Below are 25,184 nucleotides of genomic sequence, written 5' to 3' on the forward strand. Positions count from 1 at the left end.
TTGGCTCGGATTGGCTGGCATTCAGACCAATCGGGGCATGCCTTCGTTTGGCCCGTGCCCTGCACGTGACACATCCGTTCAAATGATGTGGTGTTCGGTTATTAGGGACGGGTGGCCTCCGAACATCACCTTTATGATTTTGCTAAAGCGCTGCGCAATAAAAGCAGTTGGTTGACAGCTTAACTCTCTCAGCCACCGATCGGTCTGGATGAACAGTCCTATGTTGTACTTATCTCGCAACGAGTTCGAGTGAGCGGACTCGGGTATAATCATGTCAAGTCTATTTTATTTACATGTGAATGCGTGTGGCGCAGAACATCAGTCATCCTAATGGACAGACCGGTCACTGGGCAGGTTGCGTGAATAGCTAAATGTGTCAGTAAAACGCCCAGCAGTAGTTTCCACTAAACTGTTAGGTAGCTACCTACTCAATGAAGCCGCTTGTGCATGTTGGGAGCTTTCTTACCACAGTTCGACTGCTGAGGTATACGTTTTTCAACCGTCATCCGTTTTCTATCAGTCAGAAATAAAACCATGCGCCTAAGCTTAACAGTGGTGTTGTGTGGACGTGGAGAGAATGTGTTTTATCCTGATTTAGAGATTTTAAAGCACCTGTGCATCATTCGTTTCAGGTTCTTGTTTATCTCTTAGCTGTAATGCACAAAGTTATCTACACCACTATGTTGATTGGCCTTCAAACACAGTATAGGTATGGATCCGTCGATCGGCTATGGTTTAAAAACCATACTTTTTGAGGAGTTTCCTTCGGAATATTATTGTGATGTGTTGTAGAAGCAGCGGAATCAGCAAATCATCATATGAATTACTGAAAAAATTTCCTTCTTCCTCCCAAAAGCTAAAAGTGGATGCAAACCAGTTGGGAACTTTGCTAGCCTTACGCTAGACTAAGTTTCCGAATGAAACCATTCTGTGATGGTGTATTGGCAGCATAGAGGAAAATGTCGGTAGCTCAGGTAGCGTAGATGGTCATTGGCTTGTTCGCTGAGCTGGGCACTCCGATTGCAAACGTTGCATCACCAATCGAGGTGACGTTATTGGGGAGTGTAGCTGTGCGTAGCGGTGGGTTAGCGGTTGTGGACGAACAAGCCAACGACCATATTGGCAGCAATTTACTGTTTTGATAATACATTTTCGCCAGTCTGAATCACGGTAAACATTCAGTGGATTCGGTGTCAGTTATCCTGTTCACGGTCCCATAAGCTGACAGGTGATGGAACGGCGTGTTCATTTCCCACGACAACGCTCCATTTAGCGAATTTCCCTTGTGTGGATTCATCACAGTCATCTTAGAAAGGCAATCAAGTTAGTTTTTTGTCATATCCTGATCAGTAGCCGCCCAGGTACCCAGTCAACTTAGAGATATTTGAAACCAAGCGCTGATGGTCGTGTTTGAACTCACTTGATCCTGATGAATCGTGCTAAGCTGTTGATGCAATGGCAGTTCCTTCCAGGGGGCTTGTTAGAAACCTGCAGTTCGATGGATAACTGCAAAAATCATTAGACTTGAGCGATTTCAGCGCAATAAGTTTGGTCACATTTATTGGGGTACCACAAAAACATCACCGTGTTGTGACTTGTAGCGCACAGTTTTACAATAAAATTGTTTCGATGCCAACATTAATCGCGCCGATTCCCTTCCTGGACAAGGATCTAGACTAGCTTTTCTGCCTGCGCCTGAGCTCAAGGCTGAGTAGCTAGGGAATCACTCTTCTTACAGCTTCAATAGGTAACAGAAGGAACTGCACCGATCAGTTCAGAGTAAAAGCGCTGCTCTGCTTCTGGTCAGGAGTGTGCTATATGGTCTAGCTTGACTGGAACTGGGTCATTTTACAATGTTCTGCACAGTTTTTCCCACACAAATGTTTATGTTGGCTTAAATGATCAATGTCTTCCTCCTCTTCTCTCCGTCTCCTAGTTCACTGAATATCTGAGCTTTGTCAGCCATTTGCCAGAGCTGCAATACGACTGGCTGGATTTCGGCGGATGAAACTGAGGAAAATGAACTATACTTCAAAATTGGTTGCCGAATTCAAAGAGGGGTGTTAGTTATCGTTCACTGAATCGTGTGAAATACGAGAGGAGTATGGGACATCAAGAAAATGATTATATAAAACCTATAAAGGCCAGAATATGAGGAGCGTGGGGACATCTTTATGGAGGTTCAGCGAAATTGTATCTAAGTACCTTGGACCTTTTGGTTTTGGGTGAGTGATCAGGCAGGTCCACTGGTATTTCAGATACGCAGTTCGCTTCGCGCGATCTGTTGGGGGCTGTCTCATCGACTGACGACATGTAGGGAGACTGAATATATTGGGAGATTGAAAGAGTAGGCCAGGACGAACGCGCGGGTTACGGAGCCACCCTTTGCAATTAAAACAAAATACCATTCTGAATTGCGCTTTTAAGCTAACTTCCTTTACCTCCGAGTCTTTTAGCACAACTTGACTGGCCGCGTGGAGTTCTCTGAATTCATGGATTTGTGGCAACACGCAAAGGGATGGAAGGTAAGTGAGGTGGATGTTTTGTTTAGTCGTCACTAGAACTTGCCTCCAATTTTTCTCCTTATAAAAGTCAGAGGCAGAGGTATTGACGTCAGTTGTTAACTCGAAGCTTGTCAGTTGCGCACTCCCCTACCGTCTCGAAACTTCACCTACGATATGAGTTGACTCAAATGACAGCAAAGCAAAACGCTGTCGGCTTATCACATCTGAACAGTTAAACGTATTCACGGCTGAGAGATGTAACTCACTTACCCAGTGCTCCGAAAGACAGTCAGGTGGCTGTCTCGGTCGTACCTATTGACTGACCCGTCTGTCAGGAGCCTTGAAACTCGTTTTGCGGGATGTATGTGATGCAAGTTCACATCACTCTCCTCTCGAACCGACGCAATCATTCTGGGGAGTCTACACCAAAGGATGTAGGCAGCGGACTCCAGTTTCGCTCTCATTATAGCTCATGAGCTGTGAATATGCTTTGGAGTTTCGAGGTTCGAACTTTGCACATCTGATATGCGGGGCGATCGGGTTACCACTATTACTTGGTGAAGGTTGTCAGATTTACAGCAATAGCATTCATGCCGCCCTCAGTTGAATGGGCCCTTTTCTGTCCAGACACAATTATTCTGATGAGCTCATGATGACAAGGAGGAAGAAAACTGGATTCTTATTAGAGACAGACAACATAAATATCCCCGTGCTTACCCGGGCGTCTGGGGCGTCTGATATGCCAGGTGAGCGTAGTACCAAGGCTTCCTAGCGTCGGCGAACGCACCTGATTTGTCACATTTGAGTGTGTGGACCGTAACATCCCTCAGCGTCTTTCACGTGTGCGAACAGTGTGAACTGGAGGAGCATCAACAGTACATTAGTTGGTATCAAAAGTGATCGGGGCTTGAATCCAAGTAAGACCCGTGATTTGCAACGCTGGTGAGATGAGATTGCAAAAGACCAGCATTGTAAAACTCTCACGTCTCTTGTGGTCTTCCTACAAGCATTGCGACAAGACAAGATGAGGACTTAACAACAGGGTATGACCCAGAAGATTGTGAGCATAGCCCGGTCCTCACATTTAGATACTTTTAGGCGTGTGACAGTATATGGTGAGCTCTCCAGAAGACCCCTACAAAAACTGGCGTCCCACAAGGATATCCACACTCTCTATTCTTCTTCAGCTTCGTCACTGCTAAAACAATGAGGCGAACGCTGGAAGGTCTTCAAACCCCCGGTGTTCAAATCGTTGCTGGTGAGGACCTTGCCAATCTGGAGTACGCAGACAACACTGCCTTCGTCTTTGAAGATGAAGGCGCAGCAAAAGCACTGTTGAATAAATTGACCAAAATCATATCATATTTCGCTATGCGCCTTGCACATTTAAAGTGCAGGCTCATGCTTCAGAACGTGCATTCTCTGAACATACACGTAAAAGTCAACAAGAATCGCTGGAGGTTTTAGAGAATTCTACCTACTTCGGTGGACGTATCAGCTCTGATTGAAGTGTGTACGATGAAGTCAGTGCACAAATCTCAAGGACTAGGATGACGCTTACTGATTTGCATCACTTGTGGTGTCAAGAAGGCATATCACTGGGTTTCAGGGGTAGCGTGTACCAAGCTACAGGCTGTATTGTTTTATACTTGCGAAACAGATTATGTAAGACATCTTCAGGTTTTTGACCACCGATGCCCCAGAAAAGTTGCTGGGTTTGGATGGCACCAACGACTTGGTAACAAGTTAACTAAGAAACGGGTATTTATTCGTGCGACGGGTACTTCGATCACGGAAAGCATCCAGTGCGACGGCTGGGCCATTTGGTACGTATGGTCAAACACATTCTATCGAAATGTCAATATGGTTAATTCCGCGCTGAATGTCGAAACTGGTTGACTTTCTGTGTTGCCCCAAGTGTGAAGTAGGTTTGCAAACGATCTCCATAGCATGAAAGTATGAAAAGCGCACATGAGAATAGATAATCCGAACGAGTGAGTAGAAATAAGCCGATCGAAAATAGGTAGAAATGACTGACGGTGTGGCGAATGTGCGATGCAGACTGATATATCTCGGAGTTATATGCTGAATTACTTTTGTTGACAATCAAGTGATGTAATGTGTGAGCAGTTACATACCATGGGAGGTGCCTCTTTTCCTCAAGACCATCCAATATGCTTTCTAAATAAAATATTTGAGTACGGGAAAATCTTCATTTGGAACAACCATTTGCTCGTAAGTCTCTTCTTGTGGGGAAAAATACTCAGAAGGGAATTCATTTTATTGCTTGTTTCTCAAAGTGTACTGAGCCCACGAGGACATTGCATTAAAACTGTTTGGGTATCGACCGGAAAGTGATTGGCACTAGTAGCTAATCGCCAAAAATCAAGGACCCCCCTGCGATGATGTAAAAAAGACTATTCAGACGAGTATGTCTTACATGTATTGCTGTTTAATTCACACACGTTAACCCTGTGCTGCTGAACTATTCCTTCGTAATTTCAGAACGTATTCCTGAAACACGATGTGGATAGAAGTGGGAAATTCCAAGCTGAGGAATTCCGAGAGGCACTTAGATCTTGTGGTAAGTGGAAGTGCGCCTTCTTCATGCATCTTCGAGAGACGGTGCACCTGTGACGATAGACTTCCTAACTGATGCTAACTAATGTTCCTGGATCAAAACATGTTTACTGTTTAAATGTATGACACAGCTTTCTACAAATGTTTTCTGGTCGATAGTGGCGATTTGAAGCTTGGTGTGTATAGAGAATGCGTAAATATTTGAAGATTCACTGTTCATTGATTTCCTCGTGGCTTCACTAACGAACTTACTGCTCACTGAGTAGCCGTAGGTAGTACGGCTGTTGCCATAGGCTGATATTGTTCGACCAACCGTGACATGACTGAACTACATACACTGAAATGCCGGAAGACAGCCAAGAAATCACAGATGTCATAATCTAGGGTGTTGTTTTCGGGCGATATGGCTCAAGTGGTTAGAACATGCATTTACTGACTGGAGGGTTCGTGGTTCGAACCCGAGCTCTCCCTCTCGACTTCCCAACTCTAGGCCTGGGTAACCTGGCAGTATCTCAGCCCTCGTTATTCTTTCGGGTTGCATGGCAGCTAGGCACTGAAAGGGCGTTACAGCTGAACGATTATTTATTATTAGGGTGTTTTTGAGTTTAATAGGGGAATCATCCAAGGGTAGAGACGTAGTTTTCGTTTCTCTTCGTTTGTCTAATCCCAGTGGGGGTGGAGTTAACTGTCGTCTCTGAAGGGACGTGCGGGCTTATTATCTAACGACTTTGGGGATTTGTACTTCTTGGCACGTGGAGGGTTAGTGTAAATAAATCAATACTAGCTCACTTGTACAGTGGCTTGCAGTTGATCCGTTAATTGATCAGTTACATGTTTAGTCACTCGTCGGAGGGCATATGTGGTCGCGTCACCTACCAAGTGATCAGACCTCACATTAGAAAAGGATGACTGAAACGGACGATAACCATGAGGCTGTTTGTTTTAATTTCATGCAGTGAGGGGTCGGTCATCCTGGACTTCTAAGTGAAGTTTAGAAATATATACCAAATTTTTATACAAATAAGTGTATTCCGCTAATTTCATAGAACATAAGGTTGACGGAAACTCGTGGACTACCTGATGAGTTCCAAGTAGTGTGAAACCGGCCGTGGCTTGATAATTCTCGTCAGCGAGGACCGTTTTTATATTTATTTGGTCAAGTTCCACCTAATATGCTGACCCCCTCGGTCGTTTTCAATCGCACCTTAGACCCACATGAGATGTCATGACATCTCACCTAGGTTCACGTATGGTTTCTATCATCGATTGTTCATCTCTAGGCCTGTAAACCGTTCCTAATCCGTATTTAGTACCAAGAAATAAGGTAGAGGAATGCCTCATGCAATCAAAAGTACAATGTGCTCGTTCTCGGTACTCTCAATTTGGTTGCACTGATCATGTTCTTGATGGACTGCCAAAATTGTCGGGTCGCAAGAATTAGCCGAATTTGATGTACACACTGTTTTCAAAAGCGCGTGTTTAGTGGGCTAATCTATTTTTACCAGGTGAAGCTTTCGAAATCTTGAAGAACCTGTCCCCTACCCATAACATTGTTATAACGCAACTCCTATCTCTCCCCTCTTGATCAGGGTACACTGTAAGCAACAAGTTTTTCAACGCTTTGGTTCACCGCTACCAAGACCCCGACACCGAAGTGATGCGATTCGAAGACTTCATGCTTTGCGTTATCCGTTTGAAGAATGTGTTTGAAACATCCGCGGCCCAACCAAAAACCTATGAAGGAGCTCCTATGTTCACCACGGATGACGTAAGTCAGATTTATTCTGTATTGTCGTCTTTCTGTGAATGTGTCAACAGTAAGAAGTTTTATGCCATTTTATGTTGCCAGAGAATGCATGAAGATGACGCAAGGTCTCTTTATTGACCAGATTCCAGTTTGGTTATAGTCGCGTAGAAATTGGCTCAGCGATCTTGAGGGCGCCAGCTCCTTGTTGATTTGACTGGACCTGTGGGCGTCGGGCTGATTTTTCATAAGAGTACTCCATCCAAGATTCACGGCAGCCATTGGATTATTTGTGTCTGACCTTTCCTTGTTTCTTGTGCCTTATCCCTAATTTTAGTTGGAAATATCTCAGCGCGATTTCCTGTTCTCCATTTCAGTATCTCCGTTGCAGCGTATACACCTAAGAACACTTTCCAGAAGATGGATAAGTGGTTTCGACCTTGGCTGTGTTGGTGCATCGCATGATGTGTGCAACAAATTAATAGCGCCTTACTTCTATTGCTTACTTCTAGCTTTTTCGACTTTACAGTCCCCTCCACCCAAACTACTTTCGGAGTGTTCTATGCTTTATTCTATTCTTATTCATTAAATGACCATAACTGACGTAATAATATTTCGATTTCCATTGTTTCACCGCCTTCTCACCTGGGTGATGGAAGACATGAAGAACTGTGACAGTGAAGATTAGCAAGCTGACACAAAACCGGTTTTCATTCCACGTTCATGTATGAACTGTCCCTCTCCTTTTTTGGCGCAATTAGTTTCCGAAGTTCACATCAAACTGGGGAAGGAAGCATTGAACTCGGGTTCGACTCACCAGCAGTACATATCTTTGGCCTTCCTGGTTTGGAACTCCGGAGATCCCACGTGTGATGCAAGCGAGTCTATGCGGCAGAAGTGGCTCTTCGCAGTGACACTCGAAAGACGTTTGAATAGTCTGTGTGCGGACAGAGTTCTTTAAACAAGCCGCCGAAATGTTTAGTCTACTTAATGATTATTGAACGCCAGGTTGTGAATTTGTTTGCTGAGCTGCAAGTGTCCGGTCATCATCTGAGGATACCATCAACACACGGTTAGGACCTGTCAACTCAACTCGGATAAAATCTTCTGACAGTTCATCAACAGTGATGACCAGCTTGAACAGACCACGTCTTACACCATGGTTACCAAAAAGTCCATGTAGACTGTTGATGACGCGCGGTTCGTTTAAAAAGAATTCTGTCCACTAAGGATTTGTTGCAAGAGCTGTCTGGACTGGTTCAAAGTAAAGGACAAGTATAGGACTGAACCTGTTTAGACTGGAGTAGCATGAATAAAAAATCCTAATAGCTCTCGGTCCCGGGCTACCGTTGAATTGTTTGATCACCTGATAACCAACCTGTGGGTTGACTCAATCCAATGTAGTTGTGAGCACTAGTGTCTTAAGTCAACATAACCAGCTCTTGAGCTGTCTGTCTTTTCAGGAGCAACAAGACAGCTTTGACAACTTTGGACGATAGCCGAGTTATTGTTCACTCCACCTACCAAAGATGGAAAGAATCACCGCAAGCTCGTTGATAACCAGAGTCAAAATGATATTTTTTCTAAAATAAAACTCCCAAAGTCACCTTGTTTAATAATGTCAGGTATATTCTGCAGCAAAACAGCTATCGAGCTCCTTTCACTGGGAAGATTCCCGTTCAGTCGCAATCAATCAATCAGGAAAGTACAGCCATCTTATCAACTGGTCAGATTTCCTACCGCGCTTAAAATTTCTGAGCGAGTTCTCTCAGTTTTTTTCCGGAACGGAACATACCGTCTTCAAAATTACTAACACCATTAGCAAACACTTGGTATACTCTAAACAGATGCACAAGCTGCCTTGATGTACAAAATAGGTTGTCGGGTCTACGAAGCAACTCGCATGGCAAAGACGAGCAGTCAAAACAATGTAGCAGACACGCACGCCTCCAGCCCCAGAATTTCTCTGCAATTTCAAAAAACTGAGGGACTTATCGATTACCCTTTACGCCCCTGTCGAACACCGCGTCTGATTTGATTAGGCTCGACCAGTTCAGACAAACCCCTAAGTGCAAGCAGAACGGTGCTCTGCGGAAGCTTTGGCAATTCACGCAACCTGCCTGCATGAATCAAACTGAGGGCCGGCTCATATCTGCTGTATGTTCAAATCCTATAAAAACCAGGGTAGCTTGATCAAGTGACCCCATATGTAACCAGTACAGATGTGACTGTCAGTCAGATATCGCTCCAACCCTTCGAAATTCCGTTTGGTTTGCTCCTGACGTTGATTGAAAAGTTAAGCTGCGAAAAACTCTGCTAGCGTGTTCCAGCAACATTCAGTCTTAACTTCACACCGTAGATTTTCGTTACTGGGTCTTGTACACATGCGTCTATTGTCAAGATCTTCGTCGAACTCTTCCCCCCTCCCGTTCAAGAACTGAACACTGCGGTCACTCCTGAGCTTGATCAGTGACCCCATATGTAACCAGTACAGATGTGACTGTCAGTCAAGAAATCCTTTCGAAGGCAGATATCGCTCCAACCCTTCGAAATTCCGTTTGGTTTGCTCCTGACGTTGATTGAAAAGTTAAGCTGCGAAAAACTCTGCTAGCGTGTTCCAGCAACATTCAATCTTAACTTCACACCGTAGATTTTCGTTACTGGGTCTTGTACACATGCGTCTATTGTCAAGATCTTCGTCGAACTCTTCCCCCCTCCCGTTCAAGAACTGAACACTGCGGTCACTCCTGACAATAGGTGTACAAAAACACTCCGTAACGGTTCATGCTACTGCTACAGTCTTCTAGCGACTGTAAGTAATCAGGACTCAGGTTCTTCATACTCAAGAGTAGCATCAAACCCCAATAGTGCCACAAAGTTATAAATCTCTTTCCACGAGGCTACTGTTCCTCGCGATCTGCACTGCTGAGTGCGACACTGGATTTACTGAATCGGTTACCTGTCTGTGGTCAACATAGTGACCATAATGGATGACCCGGATATTGTTAGGGGGTGGAGAGAAAGTTGATGGATATTGAAACGAGAATCACGAGTATATGCAGGCCGAGTAAAAAACAGGTTTGGTGACGGACTCGAATCTCCAATTTACTACTTACCGGACTGGTGCTTTACCGACTGAGGTGTTGAAGAACTTTGCTCTTGTTTGAAGTTTAGGTGCAGTAGTGTGGGAAAAGCGACAGTCCACGGTAGATCAGTCGGGAGAGCCTCTATCATGCGAGGAGTGTCGCACGATCCTTCGTTCGTATTAGCTGAATATACCACATTGTCGTCATTTTTCATACAGTCAGAATTCAGATTTGCCTAGCGCCCGAAGACTGTAGAACGCGAAGAATAAGCAGCAGTTAAAACTGCAACCCCAAAAATAAGAGACACACCAAAATAATTACGTAGCTCTTCCAGGTTTTGTCTCCGAAGATGATGCTGTTTCTAACAGGAATGTTACCCCAAGAATATCAGCTGCCTAAGACAAAGTCCTTCGTACCTTAGGCACAAGAATGCTCTTCTCCAACTTGTTCTGCACGCCTCAAATCCTTCTACTTCTGGTGCACCAAAACTTAAATCCTTTTCACCGATCAGTCCACTGTACTTCGGCTATGAGTTCGACGGCGATGTGACTAATAACGATGGCTTTTAGAGGAAGGAAACTTGGCAGATGAGGGCGATTTGCCCAGTCCTGCGGGTGGTTGTTCGTCGATGGTGAAGGGTTGCAAGCTGGAACGGCACCTTGGTGGCAACCGAGTGTTTAGTAGCCAAATGCAACTGCTGCAGATTCGATTCACGAAAAATAAATATATTAATTATATGCGCCAGTAATAAACATCATCTCCACTGGTTCACAATAGAGACATTCCGTGTCAAACACGCGAGTTGCGTATTGTTAACGCGCAACAGTTATGGATAAATTTTCGGAGATTCTCTTAACTTGTCGCAGTCTTTTGACGGTTGACTTTCATAAAACTGTCGGTTCATGATAGCCACCATTTCAGATATGCCAGGTAAAAGAGACTTTCGAAGTAACACATTAGTGATATTCACGGATCAAATTGTCCCTGCAGTGGGTTGGAATTGTGTGAACTGGGAATAACTATTCGAGGTAATAGCTTGGTGACACCTTTTGAAAGTTGCAAGATTTTCCCGAAGAATGTTTACCTATAATGAATTTCTTTCGTACATATTTCACCTCAATTAAGGAGTCCAAAGGCATCGTCGAGAATTGAATTAAGTTTTCGCCTAAATTCTCAGATTTTTGTCTACTTTGAAGCTTAGTAAAAGATGCAGTTCTGTGCCAAGCAATAAATTTGTAAGAGCTTGATCATCAAAGCATGGGAATTTGGACTTCATCCACTGGACAAGGAAACGGCCATCACGTTCAAGTGGTTATCCTGTACACGCAGCCAGTTCGCAGTGTGTGGAGTATTACTCACACCATGTACAATGACAGAAAGGAGGGTATTAGTGCCGAACTCATTCCAAAAGCTAGAGGATATATGATCCAGATTCTGGACTATCTAAGATCTTTGTAAGTTAATCGCCAAATGAAAAAAACCCAGCTGAAGAAAAAGCACTGAAGATAAGGTTCAATAGAATTTGTATTCAAGGATTCATGTGAGGGTTTGAAACAATCGACACAATGAAAGCCGAATTAAAATGGTTGAAGAACGCTAAATTTTGATAAACAGTATGGTAATACTAGTGATTGTATCTGCCATAGGTACTGTGGTTGTAATGAGTACTGGATTTTCTCGTGAAGGGCGAACGAACAGAAAGGATATTGACCAAGGCACTGGTAAAATTCAGCGATCAAAACAACAGCTGAATTTCATACTGGATGATGAGTTCGCGCCTAAGCATCGACAATAAGAATGTACAAGATGCCAATTAGGGGGTTTTCTAGGATGACGACCTTGGTCTGGAGGTGAAATTTCCAGTAAACTCATGTTTGGAATAAGCATATCAGTGTCATCCTTCAACCGATAATCCCCATCCCACTGCGCCTCGGACTCCTACATGATTCTTCAAACATTTGGTAGAAAGTTTTTATTGGAACAGAACATTCAATGAATAGTGATGCTGACGGAGATTTCTTAACAAAGTAATCAGAACAATCATTTTTGAGGGAATCTGAATAAAAAGTAAACGTTAAAATGAGTCCGTGATAAAAAACACTGATCCACAATCATCAACGTTTGTGCGAATCCACAAGCTACGAATGAAATTTCACCGACTGACGGCATTTGCTGCGTGGTTTGTTCACAAGCTTTTGATCAGTTCCTCTAAATTGATATTTTTTAAACCCATATCGGAAAGCATGAGTTCATCATCATCCGCGTCCTCCGCGTCATCAAATTCGTCATCAGAGTCGTCATCTGAAGAATTGACTGAAAAAGGACTTAAACTCAAAAGTGGGATCACTTTGCTTGATCTGACGGGTCAGCGATAAATCTCACGAAAAGATTAGAAGGTTAGGTCACTGAGATCTAGTTTCCGTTTCATACAGGCGAGAAATGACGGCTAATTAGTGATGGGATACAGGATTGAACTGGTCAAATAACGCCTAAGAACCTACTCCAAAAGGTCAACCACCTTGTGTTATTCCTCTTTTAGGTGAGTTATTTCGTTTGTCAACATCTCACCCTCATCATACCGCGGTTCCAGAAGTACGACGCAACAACCACAATCAATGCTTAAGAAGTAAAAATATCATATCACGAATGTCTCCTTTTCTGATAATTGGTGGCAGGGTAGAGCCTTATCATAAATATCAGGGAGATGGTGGGCTTTGTAAACCAGAGATGGTACACGGTTCTTGTAATCCGAGGAACATGTTTGGTCGCAAGTTCTACCCGGCTTATGTAGAAGTGCCGAAACACCACTGGCCGTAATTTCATTAGGTTTCACATGGACGCGACGTGGCAGGACGCATTCCTCGACCACTTTGTTTACGTCAAATGACTCCGGATTGACAACTTGCCCTGGTAAACACCTCTCAAGGGGTTTATGTGACTTGCAGGCAATCACTCCTGAACAGGTTACTTACACTTTCAGGTAATGGAAAGACAAGTTTTGAAGCTTCGACGAAACACACACATTTGAAAATTACTCTGGTGTTAATGAAGGAATTAAGTGAATTACTGACCTATGATATTTTCGATGTCAGGGTGCCGCACAAGAGTGGCCTCACGATTCAGTTGGCATCACATTCGAGATCATGAAGTATATTGTTTTGACATAACCTACTAAATATAAGGTTACTGGAAACTCCTCGGTTTTCACTACCGTCAGTTTCTTATACGTTGTACGCCGACTCCTCGAATATTGTACCAAATAAAACTCAAAATGACCTTTGCTAAGTTTAACGATATGATAAACGATAAATCCGGTTGGTTCTCCAGTAAATGAGCACATTCCCTCACCTTCATGAAATCAGGTGTGAACCCCAAGAGCGCCGAAGCAACCTCATAATTAATGACGTACAGCTTTATTGAATTTTCCGATGGGTAGTTGAGAAGCCATTGTAACTCCCCCATTCCGGTTGAGGAACATTACCATTCAGCCTATGGAGGTGGATGTTTGATTTGCAAGGCAATACTTACCGGCTTCATTTACGCAACTGATCAATCAATTTATCGGAAAGGCTCACACCGTTTTTCTGGAGTATCCGATGTGTTCCCGTACACATGATGGTGAAGATGAAAGTAAAAGGAGGAGTTATACCAGTGACCAAAATAGTCATAGGAATCCAGGAGACGATGTTTTTGTTACTGTTGATAATGATCAAGCCAGTGTTCGAAGTGGTGATGGTGAAGGTAGTGGTGTTGATAGTCTGCTGAAAGGCTGCCGTAACACCGAAAGGATCGTGTACGCTGTTCTGGCTACCCGTTTTTGTGAACAACTTTTTTGGACTTCCTCAAGCGGTTACCGTACCTCTTACGCACAAAATACCTTTAGGTGTACCTAGTTTAACACATGCATCGAAAGCCTCTTTCTGAGAACACCGCAAGCTATTCAACTACACGAATAGTCTCATAACTTGGGTAAAGTAGCAGCTTATCAGACTTTGATATCCACTTACCCATAGTTATATCATGTTTCGACCAAAATCCATTATACATACACCCCTGATTTTTGTTCACCTTTCTTAGAAACAGCAGGTAGTTTAGCGGGTATCCGTTTTTGTCTGATTTACTGACGTTCAGTCGATAGTTGGCTAGCATGTATCCATCCACCGGTTTTGTACACTGATCCACAATTTCGCAGCTTTCAATGTTCATGCCGGTCTTCTTGAACTTTTGCTTGAGCAACTGAAAAAAAATTTAAAATAATTGAATGACCTCAGTTCAGTGCCATATTTATAAAACTAGTGATTGCTAAAAATTATTTTGGAGGGGTGATTGTCACGTACCATTCTGCATAGTGTTCGATTATTGGGACCAACAAGGAAGAACTCTTCGAAAGTGAAAAAGAACGGAAAGCACGCAGTTCACTGCAAACATTTTGGGAGATATAACAAGCCACTGGAAATACTCAAAGATGTGAAGTTTTCACTTCTGTGATGACTGGAATAATCTGAAGAGTTCAGGTAAGGCGTAAGTCGTGTAGAATAGGTTAGGTAAGTTCCTGATGTTATCAAAGCCCACACAAGTGGCATGTTTTTGAAGTTAAATCATTTTTAGAAGCTAGAATCGGTGGAAATCAGTGGCCATGTGGGAGACAATTTTATGATTACGCACATGCTTTTACAGAAACCCATGTTCAACCCGAACATGGGAGCTTTTCCCGCCTACCGCTGTCTGCCACCGGCTATCTTCTCAGTTGTACAACCAATTTGATTAGGCACCCAAACAATCGTGAACAGAAGAATTCCAGTTTATGGATCTTGATGGAGGATTCTTTTTTCGCTATTTTGTCCTCAGGCTCTAACGTAAACGCAGGCCGATCAAAAAATGAATCAGCAGCTAGGTGAAAAACGAGAACAAATGCTGGCTTGTGTCCGAAATCAGTGTAGATTTCGCATAGTTAAGGTGGTTTAAAAATGCACTTCGGAATGTTGTGTTTGGAATCTTTTGTTCAAATACTGTGCCGACCACATCTAGCTGGTGAGATCCTGAATCCATCAGTTGGTGATACCAACTTTATGACGGCAATTTAACAATCGTACTCACCACAACCCAAGGCAATCCGTTCGGCCTCTAGCCTCAATAGCGATTTAGTCCTGTGAATGAAGCCAGCCCACGCCAAAACGCTGGAAAGTACTGTATGGATATTTCATTCTTATTGGTGATCGTCGGCTGTGCGCATCTCACGAAACTCCGAGAATTCTCGAACCTGCGACATTCCGACTAGTAGTTTAAACACTTAACCGTTCGTCCACAAGTGGCTGGCCAAGTAATATGATTAGCTCCCATTTAGAGAAGGTATTGCGCCGCTAAAGTACCTCGGAGGAAGAATACTTAACAAAATAAATCACGGCAATAATCCTACACCTGAGAATTCGTCACTCGAGGAGCCAGTTAACACGTGACCACTTGTTGAGGATTAACCCACCGAGTAAAGTAATCGTTAAAAACCTCCAAATATCCCCGTTCGAACATTTAGTGAAGTGAACTATTTTCTAGTAACTGGCTTGTAAATGCACATTTCTAAAATTCATATGAGGGTTTCTAGCGAGTCGCGAAATTTGCCAGGTAACGGTGTACACAAAATGTAGGTCTAACCGTTTTGAGCATTCTAATTGGGGCTTCGCACCAGATGGTCGATCCAAGATCACTTCACTGAGTTCAGTGTAAAGCAATCTGCACTTACCCTTGTAATTCGACATGGCCTCTGGAAAAGAGCAAAGGAGCCGCTAAGAATGAGGCAATACCTGACAGTAATGCTAACCACAGAATGCACTTATGTATAAACAGATTTGCCTACCGTAATTTGTCGCTTGACGTCTTTTCCCGGTAGCCGTCGGACAGCTGGAGTCGTTCTTATTCAGTAGCCGATTCACATACCAAACAAAATACGGGAAACTCAAGTTCCGATATTCCGGAGGAAGCAGGTTAACTGCGACGTCAATTTGGAACTGCATCTCGACTCGTAGGTCCTTATGAAAGGTCATCCGTTCAAAAGCACAACCAGAGAAGGTTCGATTAGTCCATTGTTTCAAAGAAAGATTCTCCAACTATGTGAAATAAAGAGTGAGCGAAAAACCAAAAATTTCAAAAGCAGTCATTTAGCCTTACCAAGCTGAAACCGAGTAGGGATCACTCACTCAAAACTTTAGATCGACTCGCCAATGACAAAACCATCTCCTATTGGATAAATTGGTCCGATTTCCCTCAGTTGATTTTCTCGACCTCAACCCAACTTTGGGTGTCAGGTGATTTCTGGTGGTTGAGGATCCTAGCCTTACCAAGTGAATTCATACCTTTTTCATTCGAATTAAACTTGCCGAATCCGACAGTGGATATAGAGATTTAGGGGATGTTTCTTGAAACGCAACCCGTTAGTAGATTTGCGGGAAACAATTTTCAAATGGAGCCTTTACTTCAGTTTGAAAAGATGCTGTCTGATCAGAGCTACAATCTGGCTATATAGAAAGCAACAGCCGATTCCCAAACACCCGGAAACCGAACATACCGCAGTGCATGGTTTGAACGGTCCTCGTGGAGAGTTGGAGACCAACATCCGCACTTCCGTTTCTGTGAGAGGTAATAAAAACAGATTCGATTAATATCGATCGTATATAGAAAAAAGTTGGGCTAGAGGTGAGTTAAAAGATTTTCGTGGATAAATGGCTTGAGACATACCTAGTGTTCGGCTCGAACAGCATACAACCAAGATGACGAGACCAAACAGCGAGAGGTTTTGCATGACTTGTACAAGATGAGACTTGAAACTGGCATGACAGTTAAATGTCTCAGCTAAAAAATTGGCAAGTGTGATAGTAGAATCCGGTTGGTTGATTTAAACCTGCTCGGCTGGTATTCGCACCACCGGAATGTAGTATTCAGCCTAGCAGCCTGAATGCATTCTTACTGTCGCCGTCAGATTGTGCAGTAACGCTCTGAGCGAACTCAGTGTTGTTACCAGAACTAGTCATCAGCACATAACTGAAATAATTGCAACGCTGATATAAAAAATGTCTTATGCGATGACATTTCTTCAAATTCCGGAACATGAAGGTCCAATTTAACCGGTTCGTCAAACTTGATGCTTAGAATCGACAGGTAGGCCCAGTGGTGATTTTATTACTGAGTTCATGGAACACCATAATTTTGTAACTTGCGAAGAACCCCAAAGTGGATAAGTGATTCGTCGCTTAAGGATACGATGTGCAGAGAGTCAGATGTGCAGCCATTCGGACTTCACAGTAAGAGCTAGTCACTTAAGCTGAGCACTGGAAATGCATGAGTACAATTCAGTCACACTAGTGATCCCCTAGAGAAGCACATCACAGACAGTTCCTATAGAGGCAGAGGTGATTGTGTAATGCCTGTTGACAACCTAAGCTAGATTTTCAGAATGATAGACGGTGTTTTTTAACAACTCTACCGCTTTCATACTCCGATTACTTGTACCTTGTTAACAGACTGAATCGTACGATCGCCCTATAACGCTCTCCTAAATGGCTCCACTAACTAACTCCCCTTTTCCTCATTGTTGTTTCATCAGAACAACTCACTGTTGAACAGCCAACTATCTACCACCCAGCGCATATATTTGTCTTCCATGAAATCTAAACAAGCTCAGATTTTGTTGACTTCTTTTGGCGGACTCAGCTTAACACCGGACCTGGGAAGCCGTGAAACAGGTTGTTCAAACCATGCCCGGCAGCTCCATCAAGTCCCTTTCGGTTCGAATTTCGACTCACGTACCGCAAAAACCAACTTACGTCAACCTTTACTGGGTACAGTTAACAACTTACAGTTATTTTCAAGGCATTCTAGTTTTTTCACCTTCATCTTTGGTTTGATAGCACATCAATTTTAAATCCCAGTTTGTGTGAACACCAAAACTATTTGCCATCTCAGCCCGTATTCCCAAGTTCCATTTCTCTTCCAGAATGACTCATTCGCATACTGATTGTGCTTATTGGTATGTGCCTGCATGGGACAACTAATCTTGTAGAAATATATACATATATGTGTATGTATATGTATATATAACACAGTGCATCATATTCAGGTGACTCAAAAGAGTGGTACGAACTCCTGAAATGTTGTTCACTTTTCGCCTGTTGAGCTACACGTAGCTTCAAAACTAATTCCGGATTCTACTACGAAATCGGATCATGGCATAAATACTACAATGAATAATGCGTTTAGCTCATGCAGGTTGGCGCCATGCATCGGTGATCCCACACATCTTCAACACTTTGTAGGGCCTAGTTGTTGTCTGGTTTGATGTTTGCATTCAAGTTACTCCCAACGATCACAGAAGCAAACCAGAGGACCTGAAAATTGGTCCCATCACGGAAGCAGACCAAAAAACTGGTCGGGTAGAGCCAATTTTACCTAAGTGGACCTGAACGAAAATCCTGTTTGCTCTGATCAGTAAAATTCCACAAAGGACCAGATACTCGAGTTTTAGTTGTGTGAATCTGTGGTAGAAACTCATGCATACTTGATGCTGTGACCTGCCGTGCATTCAGTGACCTCGACTTTTGCATTACCATTGGTGATGGTGGTGTGTGTGCTTCTTGGCTCAGTAAATTTTTTAGGACTGTTGGTCTGATCCTGAATACGTATGACCTGAACGCGGGAAAGAAGGAAACGGCAGAATCGTATGTATGACAAAGTGTAATATATGTGGCCGGAAAGATTGGTGCCACGTCGGATAAACGCAAACACAGATATATGGAAAAATACAAACTAGTCACGCACTACGGCGAGAACTGCCTCGGTGATTACACGAATGTCCAGCTAAGCAAACGATAATGTAGGATACAGCGAAGATACGAGGACAAGATGAGAGGTAGAATGGTCCGCCAACTCCTGGATGCTAAATAGAAACAGTCATCTTTGGTAACGAATATCAGTTGCACATGAACAGCTGGATGTATGAGATTCGATGCAATGGACGGAGATCGCTTTAAGTAAGTCAGAATGCAGGGACATCAGCTTGCGTGCAGACGACAAGGTCAATTATCGTTCGTTTCTGTTTACGAAGACTAACACAGACATCGATCGAATTGGAACGACCCACAGGAAACAGCCCAAACAAAAAATGGGAGAACGAAGATTTATCGATTATCGGCGTTTTGTCAGGAAAGCGATCAATAACCATGCAGATATTGAGCCAAATTATCAACCAGCACGTTTGGAAGTTTTCCAGAACCTCAATACATGAGGTCATGCAACAACTCACGCGGGAATTTTATGGCTTGAACGCAACCAAAGGGGGTGGAGAGGTCAAAACTCATGTCAACAGGAGGCACTACACCAGCGATCAGGACGTCACACATACATCAAATAAACCACAAAGACTACACAACATCAGGAGTGAAACAACCAATCGAGACGAATGGATTCCATAGAACAACGCACAAGATACGTCAGACGTACAAATAAGAATAAACAACGTACCAAGTGGAACGACCAAGGAATTAAAACACTTCCAAGCCAAGATGCACGGCAAGTCTTAGAGGGACCATTTTGACCAGAGTGAAAACTACTGAAAATTACGGCGTCTGATAAGCTGATCAACCAAGATGAACGCAGCATGAATCTACACAGACCAGTAAGTAGCCATGGGACAGAAATAACCACCGGCAAAACACATTAGAAATTTGGACTGTTCTTGTCTAAACCGTATGAACACAAACACAAGAGAAGAACAGAAACGCACCCAACAATTCACCAGAAATTTCTCATCGGACGATGCAAATCAGCTGTCACGCATTGCGGACAAGACAACAACCGACCACTGAATCATTTTCTGAAGGATAACTTTCAAAAAAGTGAAAACTCCCAATGAGTGACAGGCATTACCTGTCTGAGTGGTGAACTATGTCTGCCAATACCAGAAAGACTAAAGTTCTTACAGGGTGCGTGTTCGAATTGATCTTATTACTGAATCCTATGGATCAGGTCTGTTGAGAAATGGAATGTGGTGCACAGGTAAATCGATTCAATGATTCTTGAACAGTTGGTAAGATCTTGCCTCCCCTTTTCTTCTGGTATTTTTTTCATAGTTACGCATTTTTTGACCACTTGACTATCCGTGTTAGTCGTTTGATTATTACCGCCTTACGGTAAACAACACTTCAAAAGCCGAAGGCTTAGGAATCGTGATCCCTAAGTTAAGGGTTTTCTGTGTGACGTCCCGGTCTGTAACCTAATCAAGGTATATATGGGGTTTTACATTGCGGTTTGAAGCGTAAATAGCTTAATGTCATTTCGGATGCATACTGACAGCCTTTCAGGAGGATACAATAAAGGACGTCCATCATGAGGCCAGACGGTGTCCGTCGTAGCGAGGGTGTGGCTGCTCGAGAGGAGACAAATGTCTCCGGATAATGTTGACGACTGAAGTGATTGGGTTTCCCTAAATGATCAACAATCAATATAGTTGTGGCTATTGGAATAAGCCTGTGGCGAAAGCGATACGAGATACAGTTTCAATCCATTTGTAAGAAAAACCACCTCAGTCAGCACGTGAATTGTGTCAAACGTCTCAATAGGCACCGGCCCTCACGTCCCGTAATAAAACAAAGTGGCAAACCACCGTTGGTACATCAATGAATATTACAAATTTGCCACCAGACTTTTCACCCCTGAGACAGTCAACCCTTGCCACTGATGACACTACTCAATAAGCAGCACTGCGCATTTCATTTATTTTGTGTATGGTTTGCGCCCTCCATTGACCTCCTTGAATCGAATGATGTTTTGCAAACCAAAACGTGCATGTTTCAAGATAACCCCTCAATAACCAACAAACCCATCAAATCGCGAAACTTAATATCTTTTAAACACAACTTGAATTCGAAATGATGTCCCAGCAACGTAGTCGCAATTCTGTTGGGAACGTAGTGTGGAATCTGTACAAACAAACGTTCAGGACACAATCAGGGAAAAGTGGACTGTGCCAAACGTGCTGTTATTGTACACTGTCCGCTGATTGTTGCCTATTTGGATGAGGTTCATAACTTTTCTTGCGTTTTCACCCCTTCCGAGGATGCATTGCAAATGGGCCGACCATCGATTTAACTAGAAATCAACTTGATGTATATTCTGCACGGGAAGCGATAAAAAAATCAAATTTGCTCAGTCAGTAATTCTATTACTGTATTTTCAGTAGATTTATTGTCCGCATGCATCACTGTGTACACTTTAAAAGGCAAACTCAAGATCGTCAAAAGTTTGGTGAATCAATGGGCCCGACGGACAGCCGAGATGTCATCAGCTGGTAACTATCACAAATGATAATAGTTTATGCAACCTGGCATGTATGGTATGAGCCGTCATAGAATCACGTGCAACCACTTGGAACTCAGGCTGTGATAAACTAGCGATGTTAGGGTACTGGGAACATCAATAAAAGCTTCCGTTGAGTGACACGAGGCACTTTTAAGTCAATTCGAATTAACGGAAATGCGTTGAAATGAGTAGGAATGGAAATATCATTTCATGGAAACTTCGTGGATAATACATACTTATCAATACCAAATTCTACGAAGTACTATCATCCAGTAGAGACCCAAAAATGAGTATTTGTGTTGGTTATTTCATCCAATCCAGTTCTGCATAATAGTGTCAAAGCTATCAACGGCGAAACGAGGCCTACTATTTGCATGATGCACTGCTTATACGTTGGCTGTCTCAAGATCCATAGTCTTCCAGTGTTCAGCACTTTTTTCTTTATAACAAGGGTTAATCTGTCTCACTTACCGCACTCACATTTAGCGGAATTTTTCCATGATTTACTTATACTACTTGGGACCGTCCAACTGTCCCGACCTGCATTATAGAAGCCTGTCGTGTAGCTATTTATATGTTGGAATATGAGCCAACACAATGAGTAATTTAGCAGTGACGAAGTGCAATACGCATCTGACCTGCAATCCGAAATACCACTAGTCAAACACATTCACTTAAGCTATTTGATCAAAGTTAGGCACGCATTCTCTGTCTCCGCTTTGTCCAACACTATTACACGCTTTCTATCAAAATGGACGTACCATACAGTTGACATAGACCTCTGACACCAATCGGCCAGTGCGCACGCTTCACCTGCCGCACAACGCCTACATCTGAAGGTCCCGAGCATTTCGCGATCACCAAATTGGCCCGTGGCGTGGCATAAATGTGCTTGAAACAAGAACGGATCCAGATCACTTTACCAAGGGAGGAGTAAAGTTCTTGCTGTTTCTCGTGGAGCACTTTACTCAAAATTTTGTCTAATTGCAAGAAGCAAATACGCTTGTGCAAATAAAGCGATTGTGAGCATTTTGAACAACTTCATCAGTGTATTGCGTTCCCTCAAACCGAAGTGTCCGTAATGGTGATCAATAGGCTGGGTGCGGGAGTTCGCAGACTCAATGTGGGCCTAAAATTTAGGGGTGAAGTTTACAAGTATTTATTTGAAGCTTATCGGTCCGCTTAGGGTGTTCTTGATGACGTGGTTTCGCAAACTTTAAGTTTGACCAAACACATTTCCAGTTCACTGTTGAAGCACGCAAATTCACAGACCATGTAGTATGTTAATATGGTGAACTTATTTTAATCACGGAGATATACAGTCCTACAAATGATGGATGATTAACTCAAAGAAGGCTGTTGTGATGTTGATTTGGCAGTTAAGCGATCTGACTATTTGCTTTGACGTACCATTGGTTGGCCCAGCGGTCACCTGCCTTCTCGCTTTGTCCTAATTCATGACAGACGCCTGAGCACTGCTCAGCCCATTCAGATAAACAAGTTGACCAGTGTGAATGTATGGCACTGTCTTGGTTTCTGGTCACACTGACTTCTCCACTCTCTTCTGCATAATAGTGTCAAAGCTATCAACGGCGAAACGAGGCCTACTATTTGCATGATGCACTGCTTATACGTTGGCTGTCTCAAGATCCATAGTCTTCCAGTGTTCAGCACTTTTTTCTTTATAACAAGGGTTAATCTGTCTCACTTACCGCACTCACATTTAGCGGAATTTTTCCATGATTTACTTATACTACTTGGGACCGTCCAACTGTCCCGACCTGCATTATAGAAGCCTGTCGTGTAGCTATTTATATGTTGGAATATGAGCCAACACAATGAGTAATTTAGCAGTGACGAAGTGCAATACGCATCTGACCTGCAATCCGAAATACCACTAGTCAAACACATTCACTTAGGCTATTTGATCAAAGTTAGGCACGCATTCTCTGTCTCCGCTTTGTCCAACACTATTACACGCTTTCTATCAAAATGGACGTACCATACAGTTGACATAGACCTCTGACACCAATCGGCCAGTGCGCACGCTTCACCTGCCGCACAACGCCTACATCTGAAGGTCCCGAGCATTTCGCGATCACCAAATTGGCCCGTGGCGTGGCATAAATGTGCTTGAAACAAGAACGGATCCAGATCACTTTACCAAGGGAGGAGTAAAGTTCTTGCTGTTTCTCGTGGAGCACTTTACTCAAAATTTTGTCTAATTGCAAGAAGCAAATACGCTTGTGCAAATAAAGCGATTGTGAGCATTTTGAACAACTTCATCAGTGTATTGCGTTCCCTCAAACCGAAGTGTCCGTAATGGTGATCAATAGGCTGGGTGCGGGAGTTCGCAGACTCAATGTGGGCCTAAAATTTAGGGGTGAAGTTTACAAGTATTTATTTGAAGCTTATCGGTCCGCTTAGGGTGTTCTTGATGACGTGGTTTCGCAAACTTTAAGTTTGACCAAACACATTTCCAGTTCACTGTTGAAGCACGCAAATTCACAGACCATGTAGTATGTTAATATGGTGAACTTATTTTAATCACGGAGATATACAGTCCTACAAATGATGGATGATTAACTCAAAGAAGGCTGTTGTGATGTTGATTTGGCAGTTAAGCGATCTGACTATTTGCTTTGACGTACCATTGGTTGGCCCAGCGGTCACCTGCCTTCTCGCTTTGTCCTAATTCATGACAGACGCCTGAGCACTGCTCAGCCCATTCAGATAAACAAGTTGACCAGTGTGAATGTATGGCACTGTCTTGGTTTCTGGTCACACTGACTTCTCCACTCTCACTCAGGTGTCCCGTATGTATCACGCATGGAATGGAAACATTTTAACCGTCTTCATAACGAGATGTCATCAGTGGAAGATGTGTAAAAGCAACAAGATTGACGTTCCCCCAAAGTTACTATTCCTGTTCTCAAACTAGCCATTCCTGATATTGGAATCCTTCTTTACGCTCCCAGCAGCCGAATTTGAAATCGTATGGTCCATCTCAATGATCACTTCAAACAAAGTTTTGCTCAACGAATTAAAAATTATAGATGCAGGGTAACCTGCTTCTAATCATAAAAGACATTTTGAGTTCATGAAACTCGCTATAATTTACCTTAGTTGTCTTCTCTGTGTGTCACGCAAGTACTATGTTTAAGGATGTCGGAAAAAAGAATGCGTGAAGATGGCAATGTGGCTTTTGATTGTTCTGTTACCGAGAGTAGAGCTTTTTCACTATTCTGAGACAAACAGCCCTGGAAGAAGCTTCATTCGAATATGTTATGGAATAAATCGCCAGAAAGATCCCCTGATATTCCTATGCGGAATTTGATTAGATTACGAATCGTCCAAATAGCGTGTTTTTTCACTCTGCAACACGTCCAAAGCGCACATGGACTGGACATCTACGCTAGTTCAGCTGAAAACTACGTGGCATAGGGACATTAGCAGAAGGATTGGAACTTTGAAAGGGTTGGAGGTGGAGGTGAACAAACACACCTCCCCGACAAAAGATTAGAATTTTAAGCCACGTTTCACAGGGTCGAGTCAAGGTTTTCTAAATCCACTTTAGAAAAGGAAGTTCAAATGTATTTCTGATGTGAAGTTTGTTTAGTTTTGATGTTATTTTGAGGGTAGCAAGCCATCCATCATACTGATTGACTTTAACTGATACGTGGTTATGAACCGGGAAAATTCATTGAGGTTGTTTCACCAAAGGCCACGACTTCCATCATTATCAAATGGAAAAAAAGGCCTATACCAATGGGTTGTAACAACTTCCAACAGTTTTGAAGAATCTTTGTCTTCAGTGGGGTGATTCAGGATAGCTGTAGTTGGCTGAGATGATAGCAATTCATTGTCACACAAAACAGCGCACTCTACAATTACAAGTTTGCTTCTAGTAAAGAACCCTGGGTCACC

General features: G+C 43.0%; 2 protein-coding genes across 2 annotated transcripts in view; both read left to right on the forward strand.

Moving 5' to 3' along the window:
- T265_14214 (hypothetical protein) overlaps positions 1-7,456 on the forward strand; it is a gene marked incomplete at both ends in the record, with an annotated part of 44,632 nt that extends 37,176 nt beyond the window's left edge. The window contains 4 exons of the mRNA XM_009172599.1: positions 2,457-2,525; positions 5,010-5,088; positions 6,674-6,852; positions 7,206-7,456. Coding sequence (XP_009170863.1) covers positions 2,457-2,525; positions 5,010-5,088; positions 6,674-6,852; positions 7,206-7,232 — 354 coding nt within the window. The remainder of the gene's footprint in view (positions 1-2,456; positions 2,526-5,009; positions 5,089-6,673; positions 6,853-7,205) is intronic.
- A 12,388-nt stretch (positions 7,457-19,844) lies between these two features.
- The window catches only part of T265_07136 (hypothetical protein), a gene marked incomplete at both ends in the record, with an annotated part of 74,434 nt that continues 69,094 nt past the window's right edge, over positions 19,845-25,184 (forward strand). The window contains one exon of the mRNA XM_009172580.1: positions 19,845-19,882. Within this exon, the coding sequence (XP_009170844.1) occupies positions 19,845-19,882 (38 nt within the window). The remainder of the gene's footprint in view (positions 19,883-25,184) is intronic.

The sequence above is a fragment of the Opisthorchis viverrini genome (genome assembly GCF_000715545.1).
Source record: "Opisthorchis viverrini unplaced genomic scaffold opera_v5_159, whole genome shotgun sequence".
Lineage (NCBI taxonomy): Eukaryota > Metazoa > Platyhelminthes > Trematoda > Opisthorchiida > Opisthorchiidae > Opisthorchis > Opisthorchis viverrini.